Source organism: Polistes fuscatus, unplaced genomic scaffold (assembly GCF_010416935.1).
Source record: "Polistes fuscatus isolate 324 unplaced genomic scaffold, CU_Pfus_HIC Scaffold1, whole genome shotgun sequence".
In the NCBI taxonomy this organism is placed as follows: domain Eukaryota; kingdom Metazoa; phylum Arthropoda; class Insecta; order Hymenoptera; family Vespidae; genus Polistes; species Polistes fuscatus.
In genome coordinates, this window is record NW_025112997.1 from 14,603,020 (window position 1) to 14,627,969 (window position 24,950).

General features: G+C 34.1%; 1 protein-coding gene across 5 annotated transcripts in view; it reads left to right on the forward strand.

Annotated features, from left to right (window-relative positions):
- The window catches only part of LOC122514032 (inactive rhomboid protein 1), a 255,032-nt gene that overhangs the window by 106,323 nt on the left and 123,759 nt on the right, over positions 1-24,950 (forward strand). For all 5 annotated transcript variants that reach the window (XM_043630648.1, XM_043630639.1, XM_043630659.1 and 2 more), the window contains 3 exons: positions 149-812; positions 1,121-2,949; positions 3,279-3,911. In XM_043630648.1, coding sequence (XP_043486583.1) covers positions 180-812; positions 1,121-2,949; positions 3,279-3,911 — 3,095 coding nt within the window. In that variant the 5' untranslated portion in view covers positions 149-179. The remainder of the gene's footprint in view (positions 1-148; positions 813-1,120; positions 2,950-3,278; positions 3,912-24,950) is intronic.

Consider the following 24,950-nt stretch of genomic DNA (forward strand, 5'->3'; position numbering starts at 1 on the left):
ACGTGCATTATGCATGAAATTTTTTGAAACGTTGGTTTATATTATAAACGTTGTAATAACAGCGCTTATAAAATGCAAAGAGTTAATAGATATGAAATAATACGTTGATAAATAGAATGTAATGTAAAGGATTGTTTCTCTTTTTTAGATGTCCTGACAGCGGGCCCCGGGCCACCAGGATGCCGACAGACGACGACTATGGCCGAAGAGAACGTCACCTGTTGCACCAGCACCCGATTGCCCAGTACGGGCCCTCGTCATCCCCGATTCCAGGGCCCAATAGTGGAAATTCCGGGAGTGTCGGGACACAAATCGTTGCCGGTAACCAAGCGGATTGCTATAAACAGCAACAACAACAACAACAACAACAACAGCAGCAGCAGCAGCAACAACAGCAGTCCGATTCGCGATCAACGCCAACAATCCCTGGCACGTCAAACCAAGATCGTTATCAAACCGATCAGCAAGTTCAGAGCAACGATCACAGCGAGTATGGTGTCTCTCGTGAAAGAGTCACGGCGATCGATCGGCACGACAAGTCAACGGACAAGTCCTCAATCGAGGATTATGGCAAATCCAATGTCGAGACTCGATCGGTTCAGTCGAGCTGCGAGCGATTCGGACATTACCAAAATCAAGAGAGATTCGGTCAATCCGGATTGCAAGCTCATCACCAGTACACCGGAAGACAAACTAGTTCGGGCCAATCCCTGTCGCAGAACATCCTCGTCGATCGATTCGCTCGATTCACTGATCTCAGCAACCTGCATGCCGAACAAAGATTGTCTATACCGCCAGGAGATCGGTTTCAGGTAAGCTGACTATTAGGTTATAACATTTAATTTTATAAGATTGCTAATTAGAGAAAAATGTAAAAATAAAGTTAATAATTACCAGGTAAAAATATGGTACTAATTATGAAATACATTTGATTAATACCGTAAAGTTATTAATTAGCTTACATATTCCTAACTTTGAAAAAATAAAAATAAAAAAATAAACTTACGCAAGAAAATAACAGAATATTAATTTTTTTGTAGAAAATATTATTTGTCTTATTTTGTATATAGTTGGTTATTTGAAGATATACTTAAAAATTTGTACGATATTGCATCGATAGGTCGCTAACGGGGGTGAATTGCGTTTCCATCACGTCAGCAACGATCCCGGACTCGCATCAACGAACAACGAGTACGCGAATGCAAACGTCCTCGTGTCTTCGTGCACGTCAAGCTCCTTCTCGTCGGAGACCTTTCCGTCGCCACCCTCACCGGCACCAGCCAACGATCGGTTCGTGCCGCCCCCGCCCCTCTCGCCCAGCCCAAGCGAGAAGTATGCCTCGTCCCAGAGCCTGGCTGGTTATCCTCCTGCTGATAGGATTTTGCCCCCCGGTTCTCCGGGCGCCAGATATGGCGGTGGAACAGCACCAGCCTCGCCTATGCCAACGAAGGACCGATTCGCTTCGGGTGAACGACTGTTGGCCAATCAACAACAATCGAGCTGCAACGCGACGAGCATGCACGATGTCAAGGATCAACAACAGCAACGATACACTGGAAACAATGGGGATCGTCTCTTGTCGGGATCGTCGCCAGTGTTGGGAGCCCTTCAGACCAATCTACAAATCGACCGTAACGTCCTTGGAAGTTACGTCGGGTCAGGGAAAGATTCACCAGCCTCGAGATACACCACGATCTCGACAGAGAGATTACTCTCGGCATCGCCGATTCACGCGCCTGTACCCGAAAGATTCGCCGGGAAATCGTCCGACAGATACGGACACGGCGAGTCACCGATCCATGAACGGTATCACCGTTCCCAACAAGAGACATCATCGAGTTTGCACCACGATCGTTACTCATCGATCGCAACGAGTAGCGAAAGGTTTTTCCCGTTACCCACGTCGAATAACGAAGGGACGCATCAAAGATATTCCACGACGGAGAGATCTCTTCAGGTACCCAATGCGAACGATCAAAATAGACGACTCTATGCCGACAGAGCGGTCGAGGCCGTTTGTCAAAAATATTCCGAAAGATCGAATGGGTCGAATCAGGGAGGACAAGGCGGCGGCGGCGGTGGCGGCGGCGGCGGCGGAGGAGGCGGTGGCGGCGGCGGTAACGCGGAATACGGTAGATACTCGAATTTTCATGATGTCAGATTCAACGAGCTCGTTATCCAAAGATCCTGCGGTCAGGCACGCGGGAACGAAAGATACTCCGTTGGCGGGGTCGCTTATCTCGCGGCATCGTCCCCAGGACACGAGGGTAGATCGTCGAACGTTGCAGAAACGTCGTCGTCTTCCAGGTACGTCGTCTCAGATGCGAACGCAACCGAACGTATCCTGGCCGCGACGTCGTCTTCACCGTCGTCGTCTTCGGAAACTGGAACGCGCTATCATTCGCCGTACACGAATGCCAACGGCATCCAATCGTCATCGGCGGCGTCGGTTAACGATCGCTTCTCCTCGATTTCACCGACCCCAGAAACGTCAGGTTCGGTACTCCGAGGAACCGTTGCAAATGCTGGACCAAATGGAACCTATCAGACCTCGGCGAAGAACGGAGGAGATAAGTTCCTCCAAGTGTCGAAGTCGGTCCAAAGCTATGCCACCGACAGATATTCGCTCGGGAACGAGCATCAGTTTGACAGACCGGTTCAAGACCGATACGACAGGTTTCCGGGGTCAGGGGGGTCAAACGATCGATTCTCATCGACTACTACCACTCCTGACCGCTTTCACCCTCCTTCTGATCGATACTCTCCGGCACGTAGCGTCCCGGACAAGTACCTGTCCTTACCGAAACCAAAAGATAGATTTACCGGTAGGATAGCGCCGATCTCTAGCTGCGCCACTTCTTCCGTCGTTCCTACGTCGACCGATAGGCCCTACGGATCGTCGAGTACCGGCACTTACGTCCCGCCGACGGCTCACACTCCGGTCGAACGGTAAGTCTCTTATCAATCAATCTTATTTTTCCTTCGGCAAGAACATCAAAAAAGCTAATCACTATTTTATGATAAGTCACATTTATCAAATATACATCCTTTACGTGATAATATCAATTCAATTCTCTCAATCCCAATCATGAAAAGAAAAACCTTACATTATAAACACGTTTACATTCAAAACAACAATACCTACCAATACTTGAATATTTAACAAGATCTTGAAAAAAATATTCAATCCTCGACTAAGAAACATTTCCTTCCTATTGTTATCTACATATATCCATTGTAAGCGTAAGTTATTAAACTTGGAATTAATATTTAATCAGGTATGTGCCGCAACCACCTCCGGAGGTGCTCTATCCGGACAGGTACGTGGACAGGTACGTACCACCGGTTGCCCATACCCCAACGGATCGTTACGTGCCCACCAACGACCCCGGTGATCCGTACATGAGGAGAGACCTGGGCTTCCATCATCATTACCGGCTACCACCACCAGCCGGATATCCGTACCACCAGGCGCACTTCCGGTTTCGCGGTTTCGCCTACGCGTCACCGGCTCGTCTAGGTGGAAGTCCAGGTTCCAGTAGCTCGAGCAGCTCAGCAACGTCGAATCAAAGAGGTGCTGGAGGCGGAGGAGGAGGTGCTGGAAGTGGCGGAGGAGGAAATGCTGGAGGAGGTGGCGTAGTCGGTGGAGCTGGAGGTGGGGGAGGGGGAGGAGGGGGAGGAGAGAGCTTCTCGACGTCACCGTTGCTTAGGCCAAAGTTACGCACGTCTGCGGTTGAATTTACGACTAATTCTGCTGGCATCGTAGCGAGACACGTTTGCGCCAATCCACCATCTTGTTGTAACGAAGCTACAAATGCTAACGGTCAAAGGCCATGTTGTCAACCTATAAGAAGATCTCTACCACCTGGTGCGTTGCCATCTATACCGGCACAATCCACTCATTCCTCTTGGTAAGTCTTTTTATTTTATTTATCGTCTTTTTTTTTTCCCACGAATTGGTATTTAATACTTCGAAACCTGGTCAACAGGTTAAACAGTTTAGAGAAGAATTTTTTATTCTAGTAATAGCAAAGGAAATTTTCATTTCTTTTTTTTTTCATTTTATTTATAACAAATATATCAGGATTTATATTCTGATTAGAATATTAAAGAAATATTGTGTATATTTCTATGTAGGATTTAAATTAAATATCCGTATAAGATTTTATATATTAAAAAAAACTTTAAAAATGTTGTAGGATTTTGATAAATGATAGAATTTTGTAATCCTTTCGTTGCTAACGACTCATATACAGAGGTCGTTCGTGCAAAAGCCTCGTGAATTAAAAATAAAGAAGAATAAATCAAGATTTATACTCAGATTAGGAAATTTTGTAAATATTGTATATTTTATTTTTATATGGGATTAAAATTAAATGTCCATAAATGTAACAAAAGTCCTTGAAAAGATCTAATGACTCCGATATATGGGAATGGTTTAAATAAGTTGAACTACTTCTACTACTACTACTATTATAAGTTTATAGAATAAAAAATTTTTAAAATTTTAATTCGTTAAGATTGATTGAAAAAAAAAATCTGAAAATTCAAGATTTTTTATTTAGATATCCAATGAAAAAGTAGATCAGAAATATTTTCGATAAAATAAATATTAGGAAAGATGTACGTGTATTTCTGATACGAATAATACTGATTCCATTTATAGTTATAATATATTGAACAGATTAATAAATCTCAAACAAAAAGTCAATACATTCAGGATTAGTCATCGAATCTATTCCAAATTGAATAGTATTTTCAAATGGTGTACACACACACACATACGCGCACACACACTTGGTATATTTGCATCCTTGGCACAATCAAATTTGTTTTATTGTACTACGTTAATCTCGACAAGTAATGGTGAATTTCAAGGAAAATTGTACGAAGGAATAAAATAAAATTTACTCGTATACCCCCCCCACACACACACACACACACACATACATACATACAACTAAGCGTACACGTACACGTACACGTGGAAAATCAATTTCGGATGGAATATATGATATTGTAAAACGAATGAAAGCTCTTGCATATGTCGAGGGCTTGAGCGTGTAATCGAGGATTAAGAAAGAAGTACGGAGAAGGGGGGGAAGAATGGGAATGGGGGGAGTAACGGTAGAAGCATAAGAGAGAAAGAGAGAGGGAAGGGGGAACGTAATGTACGCGCATAGCCGTAATCAGGAGCCTTTATAATAAAGCTCACGAATTAGAATGGAAGAGCCTCTCCCCCCTTAATCGGTGGATAAATGTTATTTATGGCTTTCAGAGGCTAACTATCCGCCTCTAGGGATTATAGTTTAGCATTCGAGATTCCTCATATCGCGTGACCTGCTTTAGTTTAGCTTCGATCTATTTATCTATCTTCCTCCCTCCCCCTCCCTTTCTCTCTTTATCTTTCTATCTGTTTTTTCTTTTTCTTTCTTTCTTTCTATTTGTATTTTCCTCTCATTCTCCCTTAACCTTTCCTTCATCTTCTTTATATCCTTTTTTTTATTCTTTTTTTTTTATTTTTTGGAAAGTTGTATAAACGTAGGTGAAAGAGATAGCACTGTAACGTAGAACGATTAACGATCGAGAGGTAAAGGAAGAGGAGGCATTCGAGCAAGAAAATCGTAAGCGTCGAATCGTGCAGCTCGTTAAACCGGCTTACTTGCGAGTGCACGAATTTCATTTAATAGTCAGCAATTAGCGTGCTGAGAAGCTGTCTAAACACGAGTTTTGGAATTTAGGGCATGTCCACATTTAGCAGTTTCGTAGTATACTTGCTATAGTAGTTGGTAGTAGCAGTAGTAGTAGTAGCAGTATGCTGTGCTGTGCTGAGCTGCAAGCGAGCTTGGAAAGGTCGCTACTTTTGTCACAGCAATCAGGTTAATGGAGTATCGTGGCCTATTTTATTTCCTCTCACTCTCTCCCTTTCTTTTTCTTTTTTACTCTGTCTATCTGTCTGTCCGTCCGTCTGCATTTCTTTCTATCTTTCTTTTTTTCTTGCTTACTTGCTTGCTTCCTTTTTCGTTCTTTCATATTCTCTATTTCTTTCTCTCCTTCTCTCTGTCTGTCTGTTTGTCTGTCTCTTTCTCTCTCTCTCTCTCTGTCTTTTTATCTGCTTGTCTATCTCTCTATTTCTCTCATCTTTTTCGAAACCAACTGCATATAGTCGACGAAACTACGACCGCGGTGGGATTATCGAAAAGCTTTTAAAGCATCGCGAATAAATCATTTCTTCCACTCGCAAGCGGCCATGTTTGGCTCGGATTTTAGGCGACATATTGTGAACAAGTTTCACCGTCAGCCGATTTTTTACGCCAATTGATCTTTTTCTTTCTCTTTATATTTTTTTTTCTTATTTTTCTTTTTCTTCTTTTCATTGTTATTTTGGAATATTAAAAATCGTTGAAATCTTTCTATAATACTTGTTTGTTTTTATTAAAATCAAAATTTTCTACAGTCTCGATTTTCCTTAATAATTTGATCTACTTTTTTTTTTTTATATATCAATTTTAATTCAATTAAATCGTCTTTCTTTTTATTTCAATCACGTAGAATCTTGCACAACTATGAAATGTTCGCATATTTACAATGAGTAATAATAAATTATCAAATATTTCAGAAAATGTAAAACAGCCCTGTATGCGATATTTTATCGGTTATAAGATCATTAAAAATTCAATTTATTCATATATATTATTTCTTTGCTTCAATTTTAGAAATAATATATTTATTATGTTTGCTATAGTCGTTTTAATATCCATTAAAAAAATAAATGCAAAATACTTATCAGCTTATCCCCCTTTCCAAATATAAATGACCTTGAAAATTTCATTGAGAAAAAGGGAAACAGAGTTGACAAAAAAACATACTATAATCATTTGAAACGACGTAGCATACGATATTCCTCGATTAAAAAAATCGTATAAAAATTTGTCAGCTGACAATGAGATATTTTTAAAAATTTTATTCTTCACTATATAAAGAAAAGAAAATTGATATCTTCGTGCTTGTTAAATTTGTATTAATATTCGTTAAAAAAAATAGATACACAAAAATCATCGGTTTATCGAACAAACATAAATGAACGGTTGACCTTGAAAATTTCGAGAGAAGAAAAAAATTACGGTTGGCAGAAAAGAAAAAAAGAAGCTGTAATCATTTGAAAGATCTCTTTTGAAGCACTTTATAACGAGCATAGAAATGTACAATCGGTTCATTAGCAACAGAGTAATTAAAGTTTATCACATGGCGTAATTCAACCCTCTGTAAAATAAAAGCAACGTGAAACATTAGGCAATGTGCCAATAATAATATTTTGTTCTGTCGGATTGCATCCATGCGCGACGATGCAACGAATCGCAACGCAACGCAACGCAACGCAACGCAACGCAATGCAACGCGCGATGCGACAAAAAAATAAACGATGGATCGTTCGTGAATTTGAATCGTCGCAAAACCACAAAATACAAGACATCGTCTTGTTTATTTGTTTATTGTGTCCTGTTGTTTATCGATCGATTTGAACAATTAGGCGATTTTGTTACGACACAGAAATGGGATCATTGATCATTTTTTACTTTTTTTTAATTTTAATTATAATTTTAATATCTTCCGATGAACAATTAAAAATCCTTCATATGTATTTTTACTATTTCTATTTTATTTCCCCTCTATCATTCCCACTCAGTCGACTGGGTTATAGTTTCGCTGATATGCGAGATTTAATTTGGACATAAGAATGGAAAAAAAGAAAATTTTAAGCTTCCCAGGAAAAAATATATATATATAAACACAACTTACATTATATTATATAAAGAATATTAATATTTGTATTTAATAGTTTAAAATGTGAAAATTTTCTTTCGATATTTTTTAAAGCTTTTCAGAGAGATGTTTATTGAAAAATTCAACAGACGCAAATTTTCCGCCGGTGTACTTTTAATATAATTTAAATTGGATATAATTTTGACAAAAAATTACAAAAGAAAAAAATAATAAATGCAAAAATTTTGAGCTCCTTTCTCCGACTTAGCCACATTGTAAGGTTCTTGTGGTATTGTGGTTCCCCATCCTCTCTCTCTCTCTCTCTCTTTCGTTCAATCTCCCTCCCCCTTTTTGTTTCTATCTTCAAAAGCATAGAAAGTTCTATTCGGCAGGTAGAAACGAGCGAAGGGATTCGTCGTGAAGTTGATCGTAGAGAACGTATCGAAAACCGAGGATTCCTTTTCCGTTGGAAAATCTGGGGAGATTACGTTGGCACGCTCGTTTCGCTGAGTGTTCAGTTTGCTTTGGGATACCAAGGTCTCGTTTCTCCTAAGCTTACGTTACTTCGATGTTAGCAGTTCGCCAATTCGCAAGCTACCCTTGCCTTGTCATTCGTTTGTTCAAAGCTTTGTGCTGGTCAAGCCGATTGTACGTTTCCTTTTCCTTTTTCTTGTTTTTTTTTCTTTTTATCTATCTATCTATCTATCTATTTCCTCCCATTCTCTTTCTTTTTCTCTGCCTTTGACTATGTCTCTTCTTATTTCTCAATGGTTACGAGAAAACAGCCTCGTTCGCCAGTAAAATGGAAAACTGTTGAGAACTGTTTCGTTCTTTCATTATTATTTTTATCTCTGTGTGTCTGTTTTACGAACAAAAGATCTTTTCCCCAAATATTCCGCTGAGTTATGCGTCTTTCTTTTTATAGAGGATGTCCTAGGTATTAATGTTAAAGAACTTTGTCTGTATATTTTTATGGTACCAGAATAGGGTTTCTGAAGATTCGGTATTTTAGGATTCGTCAATTCCGAAAAAAGTAATTCAAATATTCGTCGAATTCGAAAAATTAAATAAAAAGAAATTTGATCAATTTATACAAATTATTAATACTTTTCTAAAAATAAAATTGAATTTTAATTTATCTCACCGAGGATTTGAAAATCAGTACAATTTTAAAAAGTAAAATCTAAGATTTGAAAATATTTTATTACGTGAGGTGCAACGTCTACTATGAAAAAAAAAAACTTTTTAAATTAAAAACTTGCATGTAACATATAATAAACCCTATATAACATTTTTCTATTTTTTAGTACCATAGAAATATACTGACAAAGTTTGAACATTAAGATCTGTGACATCTTGTATATCTGTATACATTTACATGTGTAAATTATCTAGATTTATATATACAACCATAAACTGTCATGTCTTTATATCCATACGCTTACCACGCCACTTCTTCTTCTTTTTCTTCTTCATCTCCTTCCATTCTTATTCTTTCCCACCCTTATTTTTGTCCTCTTACTTTCCCTCCTATGGTTTCTTCTGCTTCTTCTACTACTTCTTAGCACTCAGGATAAATAAAAGTAGAGACTACGGTGAGGGATTAAAAACTGCTGCGTCTTGAAATGACTCGATCGATATCAAGCGGCGAAATTAAAAAGTGGACAAACTTTTTCTTCTTTTTTTTTCTCTCCTCTCTCTATTCTTCCTTTGGCAAAACTTTTCACCTACCGAGTTTCGTTGAAGGTAAAGACGAGACTTGAGAAATAGCAAGAGAGAAAGAGATGAGAAAAATGAGGAAATAAGAAAACATCGGAGAAAAAGAAATAAAATGTACAGAAAGAGAAATTAAAAATGTCGGTAGAGAAGATAATTATTTTTCTTTCTTTCTATTTTCTCGTTTAAATAATAACGGATTAAACAAATCATCCTAGTTGCTTATTGTCCAACGTTTGATATAAATTAATATAATATTGAAACAAATGACCATTGATTTCGGTATACGAGTTAATAATAATTATATTTAGGTATAAGAATTTTTTTCTATTTTATTATTTAAATAAAATATACAAATAGACGAGAAGACAGGTGGCGTTCGAGTTGATCGACCTTTTTTTCTGAATCTTTTATTTTTAATTTATCTTTCAATTTTAAAAATCAAAGACTAATCGATATAACTAATAATATAAATAACATATTTTTATATATATTCTTGTTAATACACAAAAAAAAACAAATAAATTAGATAGTTTAGTTTCTTTCGTTTCCCCCTTTAGTTAGATCTATTCTCGATTGTTTCTCGTTTCTTTGGTAAATTAAAAGGAATAAAAATATTTCTTTTTTCATTTTCGAACGAATCGCAACGATATCGTTTCATTGGAATTTTAAAGTCGTTACCATGCCAAGAGAAAAGCTGTAACAGCATAACCACCAACGACTACACAGTGCACCAGTAATATTACAAGAACGTAACCGAAGGAATATCCGTGTTTTCTAACAGTATCCGTAAAAATTCATTCCCTAACACACACTTCCACTTATTTCCGATCCTTTTTAAGTCACCCTCTTTTTCCAATCCCCTTCCCTCCACTTCGCCATCCCAACGCTCCAACAATCTCCGATCATTTAAATTCCACAAACACGAACATACGACGACACCAATAACACTCGTTCCACTTTTGTCTTTCTCATTTCCGAAATGCATTCGAGCAAGGATATTATTCGATGTTGAACTGAACCGAACTGAACCAAATGAAACCGAACCGAAGCAAAGCAAACGAAACGAAACGGAACGAGACGAAACCAAACCAAACCAAACCAAACCGAGCTCAGTAGTAAACGTTAAAGCGCACGAAAGTACGAGCAATATCGCGCGGCCCATAATTCAGCGTGATTAATGGAATACAAGCGGCCACCCACGATGTAACTTTTGATAGAATTACTAAATCGCGGTACGCGTTATTCGAGCACGGTCATAGGAGCCAATACACACACCCACACAGAGATATAATTACATCCATGCATACATCCATGCATACATCCATGCATATATATATATGTGTGAACATATCCATATAGAACCATTTCTCCTGTAAAAGCAACATTATCATTCGTTGACTGACCCAATTTACGTTTATCAACATTTGATTTAAAACATTTCTATAATTTCGTTTTCGATTACCAGAAGTAATCTCGTTGGTCTTTCGAATTCTGATCAGTATCAACATGGAAATTGAAAAGTTTATAATTTCTATCTTTTTCTTTCTTTTCCAATTTTTTCAAATTTATCTGTGCATTATAAAGACTATCAATCATTCTAAACAAGTACACAGGTATTTTGATAATATTATGTTGGGCATGACTTCAAGGGTGGTTTCAGTAAGCTGAAATCAAAATAAAAGTTCAGACAATCATTTACCCGATATGATCTTGTTTACATAATTATAACTTAATATGTGAACTTTTATTTCTTATGCAAACATACGTTTAAAAAAAATCCTGTGTATTAAGTCATCCTAGAAAAGTATCTTTCTTTTTTTTAATAATTTTATATACACAATATTATATTATATTATCGAATAATATACAGTAAAATAACATCCAATAAATTATACATTATTCTGCAAAATAACATTTGAAAACAAAAAAAGTGAAAACTATCGCACGTATAAAATTTGGTATTAAAAAGTAATTAACTTTCGAAACAATCTAATATATTATATACCACGCTATAATACAATTCAACCGGAATAATATGAAACTGTAATAAATGAAGTTTCGCATGAGTTATCAATCTGATAATTAATTCAATTTCACAAGGAATCTTCGTATAACATTTATGAGCTACCAAAGTAAAATAGAAATAAAATACAAGAGAAGAGAAGCAAGAAAGAGACAGAAAGAGAGAGAGAGAGGAAGAGGGAAGGATATGAGAGTGGGGGATAGGGTGGTTTTTGTTCATAGAATTTGCAGGTTGGAAAGGTGTCTCATAGTTGGAACGAGCCGGAAGTCGTGAGCAGAACATCCGGGTATTATCTTTTACAGAAGAGTTGGTGGGAGGAGGAGGAGGCTTGAGCGAGATGAGGGAGAATAAGGACAAGGATACTAGTTAGGTAACAGAAACAAGACTGTCGGCTGCTTGGTTGGCTGGTTGGATGCTGTTGTTGCTGCTGCTTCGCGTACCGCCAGCAACTTCGGTAATTATGTCGTGCCTGTGAGTTTAACTGGCCCCGTCACATGAAATTGCAACCTGACACCGGGCGTTCCCACGTGAACCAACCAACCAACAACCAACCAACCCGAGAGCAGCTCCTCGCGTCGCGTTCAATTAAAGCTTTTATTCTGCATCCAGTGAAATTAACAACAAAAGCTTTCACTTTTCGATCCATCTCTATCTATCTATCTCTTTCTCTCTCTCTCTCTCTTTCTTTGTCTCCCGTTTGCGATGGACAATCCGTTATCGGATGGATCTATCGATCCGTAGTTGGTGGTTTAATAATTCTTTGATGAGATCATATGTTTTGGGAATGATAGGGTCTCCTTTTTTTTCTTTTTATCATGGTGAGTTCATCTGATCGGAGTTAATGAATTCTAGATACAAGTTTTGGAAATTTTGTCTTCGAGTATTAAGGTTTGTACGTAGGATGTTTTGTGATTAGGGTTGGATGAATTTTTTCTAGTTACTATCTTCAGATTTTAAAAGGGTTGATTTAATATTGGAATTATGTATATTGTTTGATTAGTAATAAAAGATTTGCTAATTCATATTAAAAAATTAATTTTTGAGTATTGTTAATAAATTGATTCTACAGTTTATTAGCATATAACAAAATGATAAAATAAAATATGGAATAAAAAAGAAAAAAGAAACAATTTACAGTTAACGAATTTATTCGTATCAATTTAAAAAACAGAAAACTTACAAATAAACGAAGAAAAAAATAGCAGAATAATCCGATAAAATTGATCGGAACGATCGGAAAAATGATTTCGATCGGAATAACTGCCAACGTGTTCCATAGAATCGAAATTTAAGAGTTAGTTGGAGTACAATAAAAGTTTGTTTGATAGAAATCGTTTGAACGACTGAGAAAATTCAGCGTTTGTAAAAATCTAGAACGAAGAATCTACTTCTCGATGCACAACAATTTTCCTTTGAATAAATATGGAATGAACGACATCGAAGAGAATAAAAAATATTAAAAATGTTGGGGGAAAATTTTTTTGTATTTTGTTTACCACCTTTCTCTCAGTCTTCTCTCCCCGCCATTCCCCCAGCTATCATCTCTGTCTCTGCCTATGTCTATCTTTCTGTAGTATAATATGTGTGTATATAGTTTGAGGGCGTACAACCAAGCGTGCTCGTTTGTCTGTTCGTTGAAAGGTTCCACGCGTCTGTACGCTACAAGGACTTCTAAAGGTAATATCGTCAAAGCTTTTGGTTCTCTCATTGATCCTTCGAGCGAGCTAAAGTTAGATCCCTGTGTACTGAACTTCCTTTTGTGAATTTCCTGGTAGATCGTTTATAAAGTATTAACGTGTTCTCTTTTAATAGATTCTCGATCGAACGTGTTACCTTAACGAAAAAAATCATCTCCTGTATATTTTTTTTTTCTATGATTCTAACTATCGACGATTATTGTTTATCCACGAAATAGTTGGTCGTTCATTGTTAATACGTTTTATGTAGATTGTATTATTTATGTAGATTATTATTTTTTTCTTTTTCCAAAATGTTTCACATCGATTTAGACTAAATCGATATATTATATACAAGAATAATAATTTCTCGAATAATTATAGCGAATGTTAACAAAATCCTTTTGTTAAGGGTAGGATATTAGTTTATTTTTTTTTCTTCTATAAGCAATAGTTATTATATAATGATTGAATAAATAAATAAATATTTCTTCATTGTAAATATTAAAATTAAATATTTTTTTTACCAATAACATTTACAACAAGAAAAAGAACTGATTAGATTTATTATACAAAATCTAAAACCCCCTCCTTTATAAGATTCGAAAAAATAATTTATAACGACGCAGAACCGATTTTTTCAACTTGAGACAAATTTTTCAAGTTCGAAACCATTTGTATGACTCGAAGAAAAATTGTCTACTCTCGAGATCTGTTTAGATTTATAATCGTGGTCAACAATGATTTTAATTATCGAAAGAAAAAGAAAAGAAGAAAAAATAAAAGAAAAAGGGCAAGACGAAAATATAAAATTAAAACGGATCGTTGAAATAGAAGAAAAGCGATTTTAATTTATTCCCGTTATGATTTCAGACGTTCAAGAGTTGTGTTTTGCCCGAAGGATCGGTAACTAATTAAAAGTTTCACCTCTTCTAAGTGCTTTTCTCACAATGAACGACGAACTAGTAAAGGGTGACGGCCTCCCTTTATCTAAACTTAGTTAACCAGTAGGACCACATTATTATTCATTATACGACCTGAGGGTACACCTAAACTGATTTAGGATGTCTGAATCCTTCGAATGCGTCTCAAACAAGTAAACGAACCTTTCTTTTACTTCCCACCCCCACACCCCTCATTCTTTTTCGTTCTCTCTTTTTCATTATCATGAAGAAAGCTAACTATTCGTTAAATCGATTTGCAAATTGAGAATTCTTAAGACAATTTATTCTAGATAGATATTTATATATATATATATATAGAGAGAGAGAGAGAGAGAAATATAAAAGGAAAAGATTTGGACGTTAAATTTGAACGATTCGTTCGGTTAGATAAAATCACACTTCTATATAAACGTGATCATATAAACGTGATTTACTTGTTCGTAATAAAGATTTCTAATAGATTCGTCCTACTTTATCTAATTTCTCGTGGTAGTTCACTATTATTATTGTTGAATCATATCAGAAGCGTGTTTCGAGCATGTTTTGCGATTTATAGGGTAGTAAAGTCACCCTCTGGTCATTATTCCACTGTTCGAAGCTCTCATATATACATATATATAATATATATATATAAAGCTTTCATGTTAGGACGACATGCATATATACAGACAGCTGTCGCTATCAAACATACTCGTGAACTAATAGTTCACTCGCAAATTAATGACCATTCAAATTTCCACTAGTTACGTATATTTATTTTGACTCATTATTCAATGTTTTTTGTAGTAATTACTAACAATAAGATTTTCATCATATATCTATGTTCAGTAAAAAAATCATTATTTGCATTTATATCTTTTTCTATGAGAAAATTACAAAATTACTTTACAAAATTACTTTTGTTAATTTATTACCATAAAAAGCATCATATATTACTGTGCGAAATCATTAACAAAAAGCATACTCTTTCCAATCCTGATTTTTTCCATTAAAAATTTCTCGGACTAGCAATAATTTTAATTAACATAAATTTTAGTGACCTTTGGCTTAATAAATAACGATATACATATAAATCCATATAGCACGGATTAATGTTTCTTTTGATTTTTGTATTTTTTTCAACATTTATTAATGAATTTTCTGAACACATACGTCACTGTTATCAAAATGTTTTTTCTTGTAATGTACCGAATGACTCGTAATCAGATCAGCGATATATTGTTCCACGTTCGATAAAATTGATCACATTCTTATCAACGTTCATTCATACATTAGTTATAAATTTTTTATTTTTTCCACAAAATATATCGCACAAAAAGAATATTTTATCGATGAATAATGTTAGCGAGTTAGCTATTTGTATATACTAAATATCCCCGATCATTACGAATTGTAATTAATATTCCTGTAATAATAATAATAAAAATAATAATAATAATAATAATGATAATATTAACGAATATTATCAATGTGAATGAATAAATATTATCCTATAATCAAAACGATATCGATTTTAATTGGTGAAATTTGTATAACTGTATTGTATCAGTTAACGATGAAGGATGAAAGACAAGAGGATGTTGAAGTGGATACAAGAGTTGTATTCTCTTGGTCGAATATCGTTATCCTCCGTCATTATTATCAAACAATGATGTGAGAACGTGATCGTGCAAAGTATCTTCTCTCTCTCTCTCTCTCTCTATATATATATATATATATATATATCTTATTCTCTCTCTCTTTTTTCTCTGTTTTTGTCACACTCCCTCTCGTTCTCTCTTTCTCTTTCTATCTCTATATGTGTATATCTCTATCTTTCTTGCTCGTTCAATGACGTTAGTCCCGGGCACGTTTATGGACTGGATAATGGCCAGGATCGTCATGAGGAGATGCCACAGAATAGGAACGTGTCGTGCGAACGGGAATATTCCGTTATAATTACGAGGGAAGCCGCAGCATTCGAGCAGAAAGAGAGGGTGAGAGAGACAGGGAGAGAGAGAGAAAGATAGATAGATATCCCGTTTCATCTTGAACATGTTGCTAGGACATTCGTGCGACCAGGATAATTGCGTATTGTTCCAGCAATCTCATCCTTTCGCACTTCATTGGTTTTCTAACGTTGTTCGTGATTAAACTTATCCAAGATTAAACTCATACACGTGGTTTAAACCGGGAGAGAAAGAGAGAAAATACGGATCACACCACTTCTCTCCTTCTCTCTCTCTCTCTCTCTCTCTCTCTCTCTCTTCCTCTCTCTCTTTCTCGACAGAATGAACGTGTATTGCAACGATCTGTGTTCTAACAAAGTATTCAATGGAATAATGGTACCTGTTAATAGTGAAATGTAAACCAATGAGACCACTTTGATGTTGTGATCATTTCGATATAACAGATGGCTCCATTAATATTGGAATAACAGATCTAGGAGCATAAATCGTTATCATAATTTTCTAAGGGAGAAACCGTAGTGGGCAGACATATTTGTTGCCAACATGCCACGTAAACAACACCTTGCAAAGAATTTCGGAAACCGCACTGGGAGTAAAATCACGGTCGTTATGTGCTGGTGTCTTAGTCGATAAATTACCGACTGTGGAACAAATAATGGATGACGCAAGCGAATACGACGAATACAGATGCTCCACTTGCAAAAAAGCAGTCAAGAGCCTGATAGTGCAGTGCAAGACTTACCCGAAACGTTTCTACCACCCAGGATGCGTGTATATGGTAAACATAAAGTATACGACCGAAACCACGAGTTGGTATCGTGTAACGGTCCTTTTGAGAAATTCGTAGTGGAAGAAAGTGAACAGACCCCCAACGGGCCTGGATCAATCAGTGGAAGCAGAAGTATGAGTCTATTAGCAACAATAGAGGCAAAAATTGTTTGACTGACGAAAGCTATGAAGGCAATGAAGGACAAAGTTGCCTGCAAAAACAAAATTAGGAAAATAATTGAAGAAGTGGCCGGGATGGAAATGAGCGGTGTAAAACAAGATATCCAGAATTTAAAAAAGATGATATTGGGAGAAGGAACGAGTAATACGAGAGATGGAATAATGAATTGCAGTGAAGCGGTGAAAGAAAAAAAGAAAGAGAAAGTAATAATTATAAAGCCTGAGATTCACAGGAGAGTGAAGCAACGAAAAAGTGATAAAGGAGAAAAAGTCGATATTAAACACATGAAAGTGGAAGTAACGAAATTAATGAAAAGGAGTAAAGGAACAGTGATTTTGGGATACGAATCCAGTAAAGAAATAAACAAATTAAATGCAGTAGTACGGGAGAAATGGGGTGACAATTTCAATGTCACTGAGTTAACTCAAAGAAAGCCGAAAATAAAAATAGATAATTTAGAGAACAAGGACAAAGAGGTTACGTCGGGGGATCGGTCATTATGGAAGTGGACGAATGGACACATGAGGAACTACTCAGGAAGGGGAAACTCAGCATAGGCTGGATAAAATGTCCAATTTACAACCATATTAACGTAAAGCGATGCTTTAAATGCTGGGAATATTACCACATAGCTAAAAATTGTGTTAGAGAGGAAATATGTTATAAGTGTGTAGGGAATCACATCACTAGAAATTGTACAACGAGCAGAAATAATGTGTGAACTGCTCTTTCAAAAGTGAAAAGTTCAATTTAAAGATCAACTTAGAACATAGTGCATTAGACCAGGATTGCTCGACATATAAAAGAGCAATACAAGAAGAAGAAAGGAGAGCAGGAGAAACCGAAAAGCAACTACAGAAGGAAGAAGTGATATGGTACGTAAACTCACAGAGCCTCTTAGCGCATATGGAGGAGATAAAACAACAGGTAGTGGGCAGGATATAACCGGCCGTTATTGCGTTATCGGAAACCTCATCATCCTGGGTATAGTATTATAAGATGCGTTGCGGAACATGCAATGGAAGGCAAAGTCAAAGACAATATTGCTGGCAAATTTAATGTCTTCTTCTTAGAAAGTATTAATAAGATAATTGAATTAATAGTGGATGATACGGATGGAAGTCCTAATAGAAGAAGAATTTTAATTGGAAGGGGAATTGTAAACAACAATATCTTGGATAGCTTTGAGACTGTGGAATTTGATGAAATTAAAAATATAATTACAGGGCTAACAAAAGAAAAAAGTGCAGCGAATATCTCAACTGAGATATTAAGAATGATGTTTAGTGCAATCAAACAGGAATTCGTAGATTTAATAAACGAATTGTTAAGGGAGGGATGTTGCCCCAATAGCTGGAAGACATCTATTATACCGATCCCCAAGGTAGCGAATGCGGAAAAGGCGAGTGAATTTAATTTAAACCAATTAATATGTTACCATTACATGAGAAAGTATAGCGGTAAAAAAACAATTAGACAATTTCTTGGAAACAAATCAAATATACATATGTAACATATTTAATCTGAATAGTTTTCGATGATTATGTAATACAATTGTTCTTTTTAAATTTAGAAAAATGATTTTACATCGTAGATTGTATTGCAAAATTTTAAACGAGTTATTGCATATTGCTCGTTTGCTATCTCAAGGATCGTAAATCAAATAGAATTTTCAATAGAAATGTAATATTACGTTTAGTCTCTCTGTCCCTCTCTCTTTCTTTTTCTTTCTATTTTTCTATTTTTCTATTTTCCTTTCTATCAGCAAATCACTCGCCATCTTTACACAACAGGATTGCATTCTTTTCTCAATTTCGTTCGTCTCTTTGGGGAATGGACATCATCTGACCATGTACACACCAATGTATACACACATACTATAGGATATATACGTACATATGCATAGACGAATATATGCATATACAGAGTGTTTCAAAATACGTTGACACAATTCCAGTGGTGATTTCAATATGCTAAAATAAACAAAAAAAAAACAATTCATAAAATTACATGCCTGATACGAGCTTGTTCCGAATTATAATTGTTTTTATATTACACTTTTCGTTTATATGATTTTCATAAAAACTGTTCGAAGTAATCATCTTCGGATTCAATATATGCTTCCAAATGTTTATAAGTCGTTTCAAGATACCAGGTGTTGTTTGAATTAATCGACAATTGTCTTTAATACGGTAACGTTGTTTCAGCATTGTTTACTGATTACAATTGTAAATAAAATTGTATGAATTAACAAAAAATAAAAATAATTATAATTTGGAAGCACAATATTTCATATGATAAAAATTTTGTTCCTTCTTTTAACCTTCTAAAATCACCCTTGAAATTATACTCGTATATTTTGAAACACCTTATATACCATGGAATATACTTAGATATATTTAGATATTTAATTACTCTCAAAAAAATGTTTTATTCTATTAATAGTTTTTAAATCACATGACACGGGAATAGATAAGCATTATTATTTTCTACCAAATTACCTGCACATCGGGTAAGAATCATATTATTTTTAGCTTTTTTCATATATTTTCTTCATCAAAAACACACACACGGACACGCCCGCATTAATAAATAAACGAACTCGATGATTCAAACGAAATTCAAAACGGAACACTTTCAGCTTGTAACTTAGCCCGATATCATCGAATATAATTTTAATTAAAATTCAACGATTGAACGAAACGATTAATAATATCGTTCGTATACATTTAAAATTAATTATTTAATAATTGAATCGACGCATATATATTTATGTATGTAGATATAAACGCAAATACGTATACACAGTTATCGAATAACATAACTTAAAATGTATATATATCATTGTTACATCGATCACACAATTTGAATGGAACATTGAAATTCTTTTAAAATTTAAACACTACTTATAACTTTTCTTTTATTATTTTGATCGTATTTCCTCTCTCTCTTTCTCACATATCAACGATAGAGGTATGCAAACGCGGTAAGGAATAATTTACGTGAGATCTCTCACATCGTTACTAGCATTACCGAACAGTCTACATAGAAAAAACATTCAGAAAGAACGTTCCTTTAAAATCGAGACCGAAGTAGGAACAAAGCTTTCGCGTTAAATCGCAGTAGAGAAGATGAAGAAAAAGAAAAGTTAAAAAAGAGAGGAAGAAAGAGAGAGAGAGAAATAGAACGATGGGTTTTCCAGTGTATTAAGTTTCCGGAAGTTTGATAGAAAAACAAGACGATGCAACCGCGTCTGGTATATGCTTCTAATGGTATCTGGGCATGTTGAAAAGTTGGAGACAGACTTTCTCTCTCTTTCTCTCTTTTTTTTTGCTCTTTATTACTTTTTTCATCTTTTAGTTCTTTCTTCCTATCTCTTTCTCTCTCTCTCTCTCTTTCTCTTTCACTTCTCTCGACTCTGCATTGTAAAAGTGAATGATAGGAAGAGAGAGAGAGAGAGAGAGAGAGAGAGAGAGAGAGAGAGAGAGAGAGAGAGAGAGAGAGAGAGAGAGAGAGAGAGTATAAACTTTTGTAAGTTTATATTTACATAACTAAAGCGTCAAAATTTCCATACCAAAGAGGGACGACAAGGTGATGTGAAAATACGATCACCTTCCGCACGTTGTTACTTTACGAAATAAGTCTCTCGTTAACCAAAGGACACACGGCATACGTTGTAAGCTCGTAAAAGGTGATATCGCGTGTTCGTTTTATAATGCAATCTTCGATAGAATGCGTCTATCTTAATTAAATAGTTTTCAAGGAGACTAAGTTAATGTTCTAACCTGTAATAAATGAGTTTATTGATAACGTTTTATTCCAACTTTTGATGCAACAATAACAAAATGTATATTTTCAACTTTTGATACAACAAATACAAAATGTATATTTGAATAAGAAAAAATAAAAGATATAATAAAATAAAAGAAAACAATAGAGTAATAATAATTAATATATTAATTAAAAAAAAAAAACAAAAAAATAACAAAGAAATTCAAACAATTTTTTATATATTCGTTTGTAATTAAATTAATAATATTATATAATTTATTTGTGCCGGTAATGTAATTGAATCGTGTATCAAAGAAAAAATATATGAACAATTTATATTACGCTTTATTTTATATTGATATTATTTATATTATAAAAATTGTTTAATATTTATATCGAACATATATTATAGTTCACTTTCATAATAATCATTACATTTTTTTTGGATAAAATTGAAAACGTTTCTTTACAATTTTATTTACGAAATGTAATTTCTTAGTTGGTTTTGAAAAAAAAACTAGAGAAATAAGATGAGAAAAAGAGGAAGATTAAAGTGATAGGAAAAGCTTTTGATATAGATAAATTAACTGTGTGTCTAGTCTAATTTACATAAGAGTAACATAATCAGACGATAAGGACGTTTAGTAATACGTCGATCCTTTAAGATTCAATGGTAATAAAGTTTGACGAAGCCTCTTCCATTTATTGAGATAAGCCACACAGATAAATCACCTCTCACTGAGACTACTTAGCAGTTAGAATATATCCGAGCAACCTCTTAAACACTTTCCCTAAGGCAAGTTTGTTTAAGAACTTTCCCGATATCTGTAACTGTGCTTGCTTCGAATAAAACGAGAGGAAAAAAAAAGGAAAAAAAGAGAAATGAGAGAATGAATTCTTTTTTACTCTTCTTCAAGACAACGGATTTCTGTGATAACTATTGCCATTCTTTTTTTCTATGACTTCCTAGACTTACCTTAATCCCCCATCTAATCACTTTTCTTATTTCGACTTCTTCCGCTTTGTTTTCTTTAGTTTGTTCGAAAGGAATTAAGTGGTATAAAAAGAAACAAAAGAAGGAGAACTAGTTAATTCTTCTCCTTTTTATTTTTTTTTTTGAGAAATACTACGAACCGTTCGGGAAGCTAAATGTTATTAATTCCCCCACTTGTAGGATTTTCGTCAATCTTACTGTCACAAGTAATTGCATTGATATTCATTATTTTCGAACTTTTCGTAAAATAAATTTGTTTAATAATTACATTAAATGTCGCTAAATTGTAATTATTTTCTATTGTTGTCGAATAATAAATAATACGACGATTTAATATTTTTATCGCGATTTTGTGTATACCTATTTCAAGCAAAAGGTGCCTTTTTAGATCCAGAATGAACTAGAAGAAAATAATATCACTGAATTAATTTAACAACTATTGTACGAAAGGTCAAAAAATTAATTGCGGAGAGATAATTAAATTTGGAGAATAATTTGAAATAAAATTTGAAAATTTATCTTTTGATACCCCGCTTGATAGAAATAGTATCAATTAACTTACAAATCAATTTGAATAACAAGTGATCACTTTGTTTATTTATTAATTTTCTTTTAAATATTTTTCTTTAAAAATGTCTTAAAAAAAAAAAATAAGAAGAAAAAATGCAATGCAATATTTTGGTCTATTCTAGTTTTCATATTTTTGTAGATAGTAATCGATTAAAAATGAAAAATAGAGATAGAAAATGAGAATTGGTAAGATCCTTCTACCTTTAACGTCTTTGAATTTTCGCGGCTTGCTCCGACAGCTCCTACGATAAGATCCCATTATTATGGAAAGATAAATAGGTTTCAAGAATAACGTCGTGACCTAGATCGAAAGATTTAAAGTCGTCGTTCTCGTTCATTCCTTCGCGAGTAGAAGAAAGAGAGAGAGAGAGAGAGAGAGAAAGTGCCTTCAAGCGATGCCCATAGAATTTTGTCGATAGCGATGCGAGCAACGAAGAAAGAATATTCTTCAACGTGAATTAAGTAGTATCGTCGAACGCAATATACTTTCTTTTACCTATACAAGTATATAAGTAATATAAAAGTTGGTGTAGAACGTTTATGATTTGAATTTATGTACAGTAGAACCTATGCAGTTTTCGAATTAAAAAGGAAAAACACGATTGTTCGATTCAAAAGAATTTTTCTTATATTAGAATATTCGAAATATTTTTTATTGCTTTCACTATTTTTGTCCTTTTTTTTTTAATGTTACTATACGTTAGTTGTATATAATTGTAATGGAATAAATTGAAAAATAATAAGTTCGAGACTTTTCAATTCATCCCGGTAGTTTTAATTGAAACGCCAAAAAACAACTAAATATTATTCTTTTTTTTTTTAATCGTACAAAAATAATATAAATACGAAAAAAGTATTATGTACGTTGACTCCACGCGCAATAAAAGTAAAACTAGTATTATCATATGGATAATAATCAATTCATTCATATATATAATGAGTGTCCCTTAAAATCGTACACCGTTACGCCTACTACGATTTTTTCCTTGAAAATTGTAGATATAATATGTTTAGGATGAAAAATATTTCGAAATAAATATATATTAGTATACTTTAATTACATATTTAATGACTTTCATTTGAAAGTTTTCATATCTATTAATTAATATACTTGGAATATTAAACAATTTCGAGAACTGATATTTTATTAAATACAAATTTTTAACTCAAAATCATAACTGTTTGGGAGCGTTAAAACGAATGTATTTTAGTTTAAACAATCGATAATATTAGTAGACTACATTAGAGCGTTCAATTTACCTTAATTAATTGATAATTAATTAAACGAAATGTATATTGTAGTCTAGAAACACGGAGAATAAATTCGACGTACCTTCCTCATCAAAATCCCTCGTTAAACTGGTTCGTTATCCTTTATGAAAATTCTTTTATTGATTGTTGTTTATATGACTTTTCGATAGTTACATGTGTATAATATAAATAATATTCGCAATGAAAAAAATTTTTTTTTCGGAAAGTCATATAAACAACATTTAATAAAACAACTTTCATAGAGGGCAACGAACCAATCTCACAATGGATTTCAAAGAAAACGGTACGTCTAACTTATATTTTGTGGTTTCAAACTTAAACATACATTTCTTTCCATTAATAAACAATCATTTAAGGTATGTTATAATACATCTTCACTTATATACTTTTATAAAGAAGGGGTTATCTGAATCTCTTTCTCTCTTCCTCTTTTTATATAATTTATATTATTTTATATTATTTCATTTTATTGTATATTTTTTTTATATTCTTATTTTATATTATATTATTAGATATTATTTTTATTTTATAGTATATCATATTATATTATTTACTTTATATTATTATTTTGTACTATATCCGTTTTATATTTTATCTCTCATTATTTTATATTATTTTATTTTATACTACATATGTTTTATTTTATATTATTACTTCATATTATATTATGTATTATTTGATAAATAAGCCAACCTGTAATGAGAACGGGTTCCATTGTAACAGGGCTACTTAACTCTTTTATGAAATTTTTTAATAAACTCAATTCAATTCCCTTTCTTTTCATGACGTTTGATAAAATTTTATCTTTACCGTCGCCTAAACAAGTTTCACTTCAAAAATTCTTTCACATTAATAATAAACTCACGAATACCATTAATTAGTTTTAAAATTTGATTGACTAAGATGAACTCAAAACTTTTCAACTCACCGTAATACTTTTCATAAAAAAAACGCAATCATTTCTGGATCACATAAGAATAGAGTACGAATAATTGAGAAATTGCATATAGAAATCGCAAAAAATTTTAATTCGTTCGTATTAATAATTGCAAGAATACCATTAATTAATAAATATATATATACACACACACACAGATGATATCATTGGATAATACTTATAAATATAAATATATTATCAAATGTATATAGGTGCATATAACATGTCATGATCGTATATTATACATAAAACGTAAACGGGAACATAATAGCGACGCGGACCAACGACCGTACACATTTCAATTTGCATTTGAAATAAATAAGTCTCGCACGCGCGCGCGGGCGCGCATATAACTTGGGCCTCTATGATGCATTCAATGTAC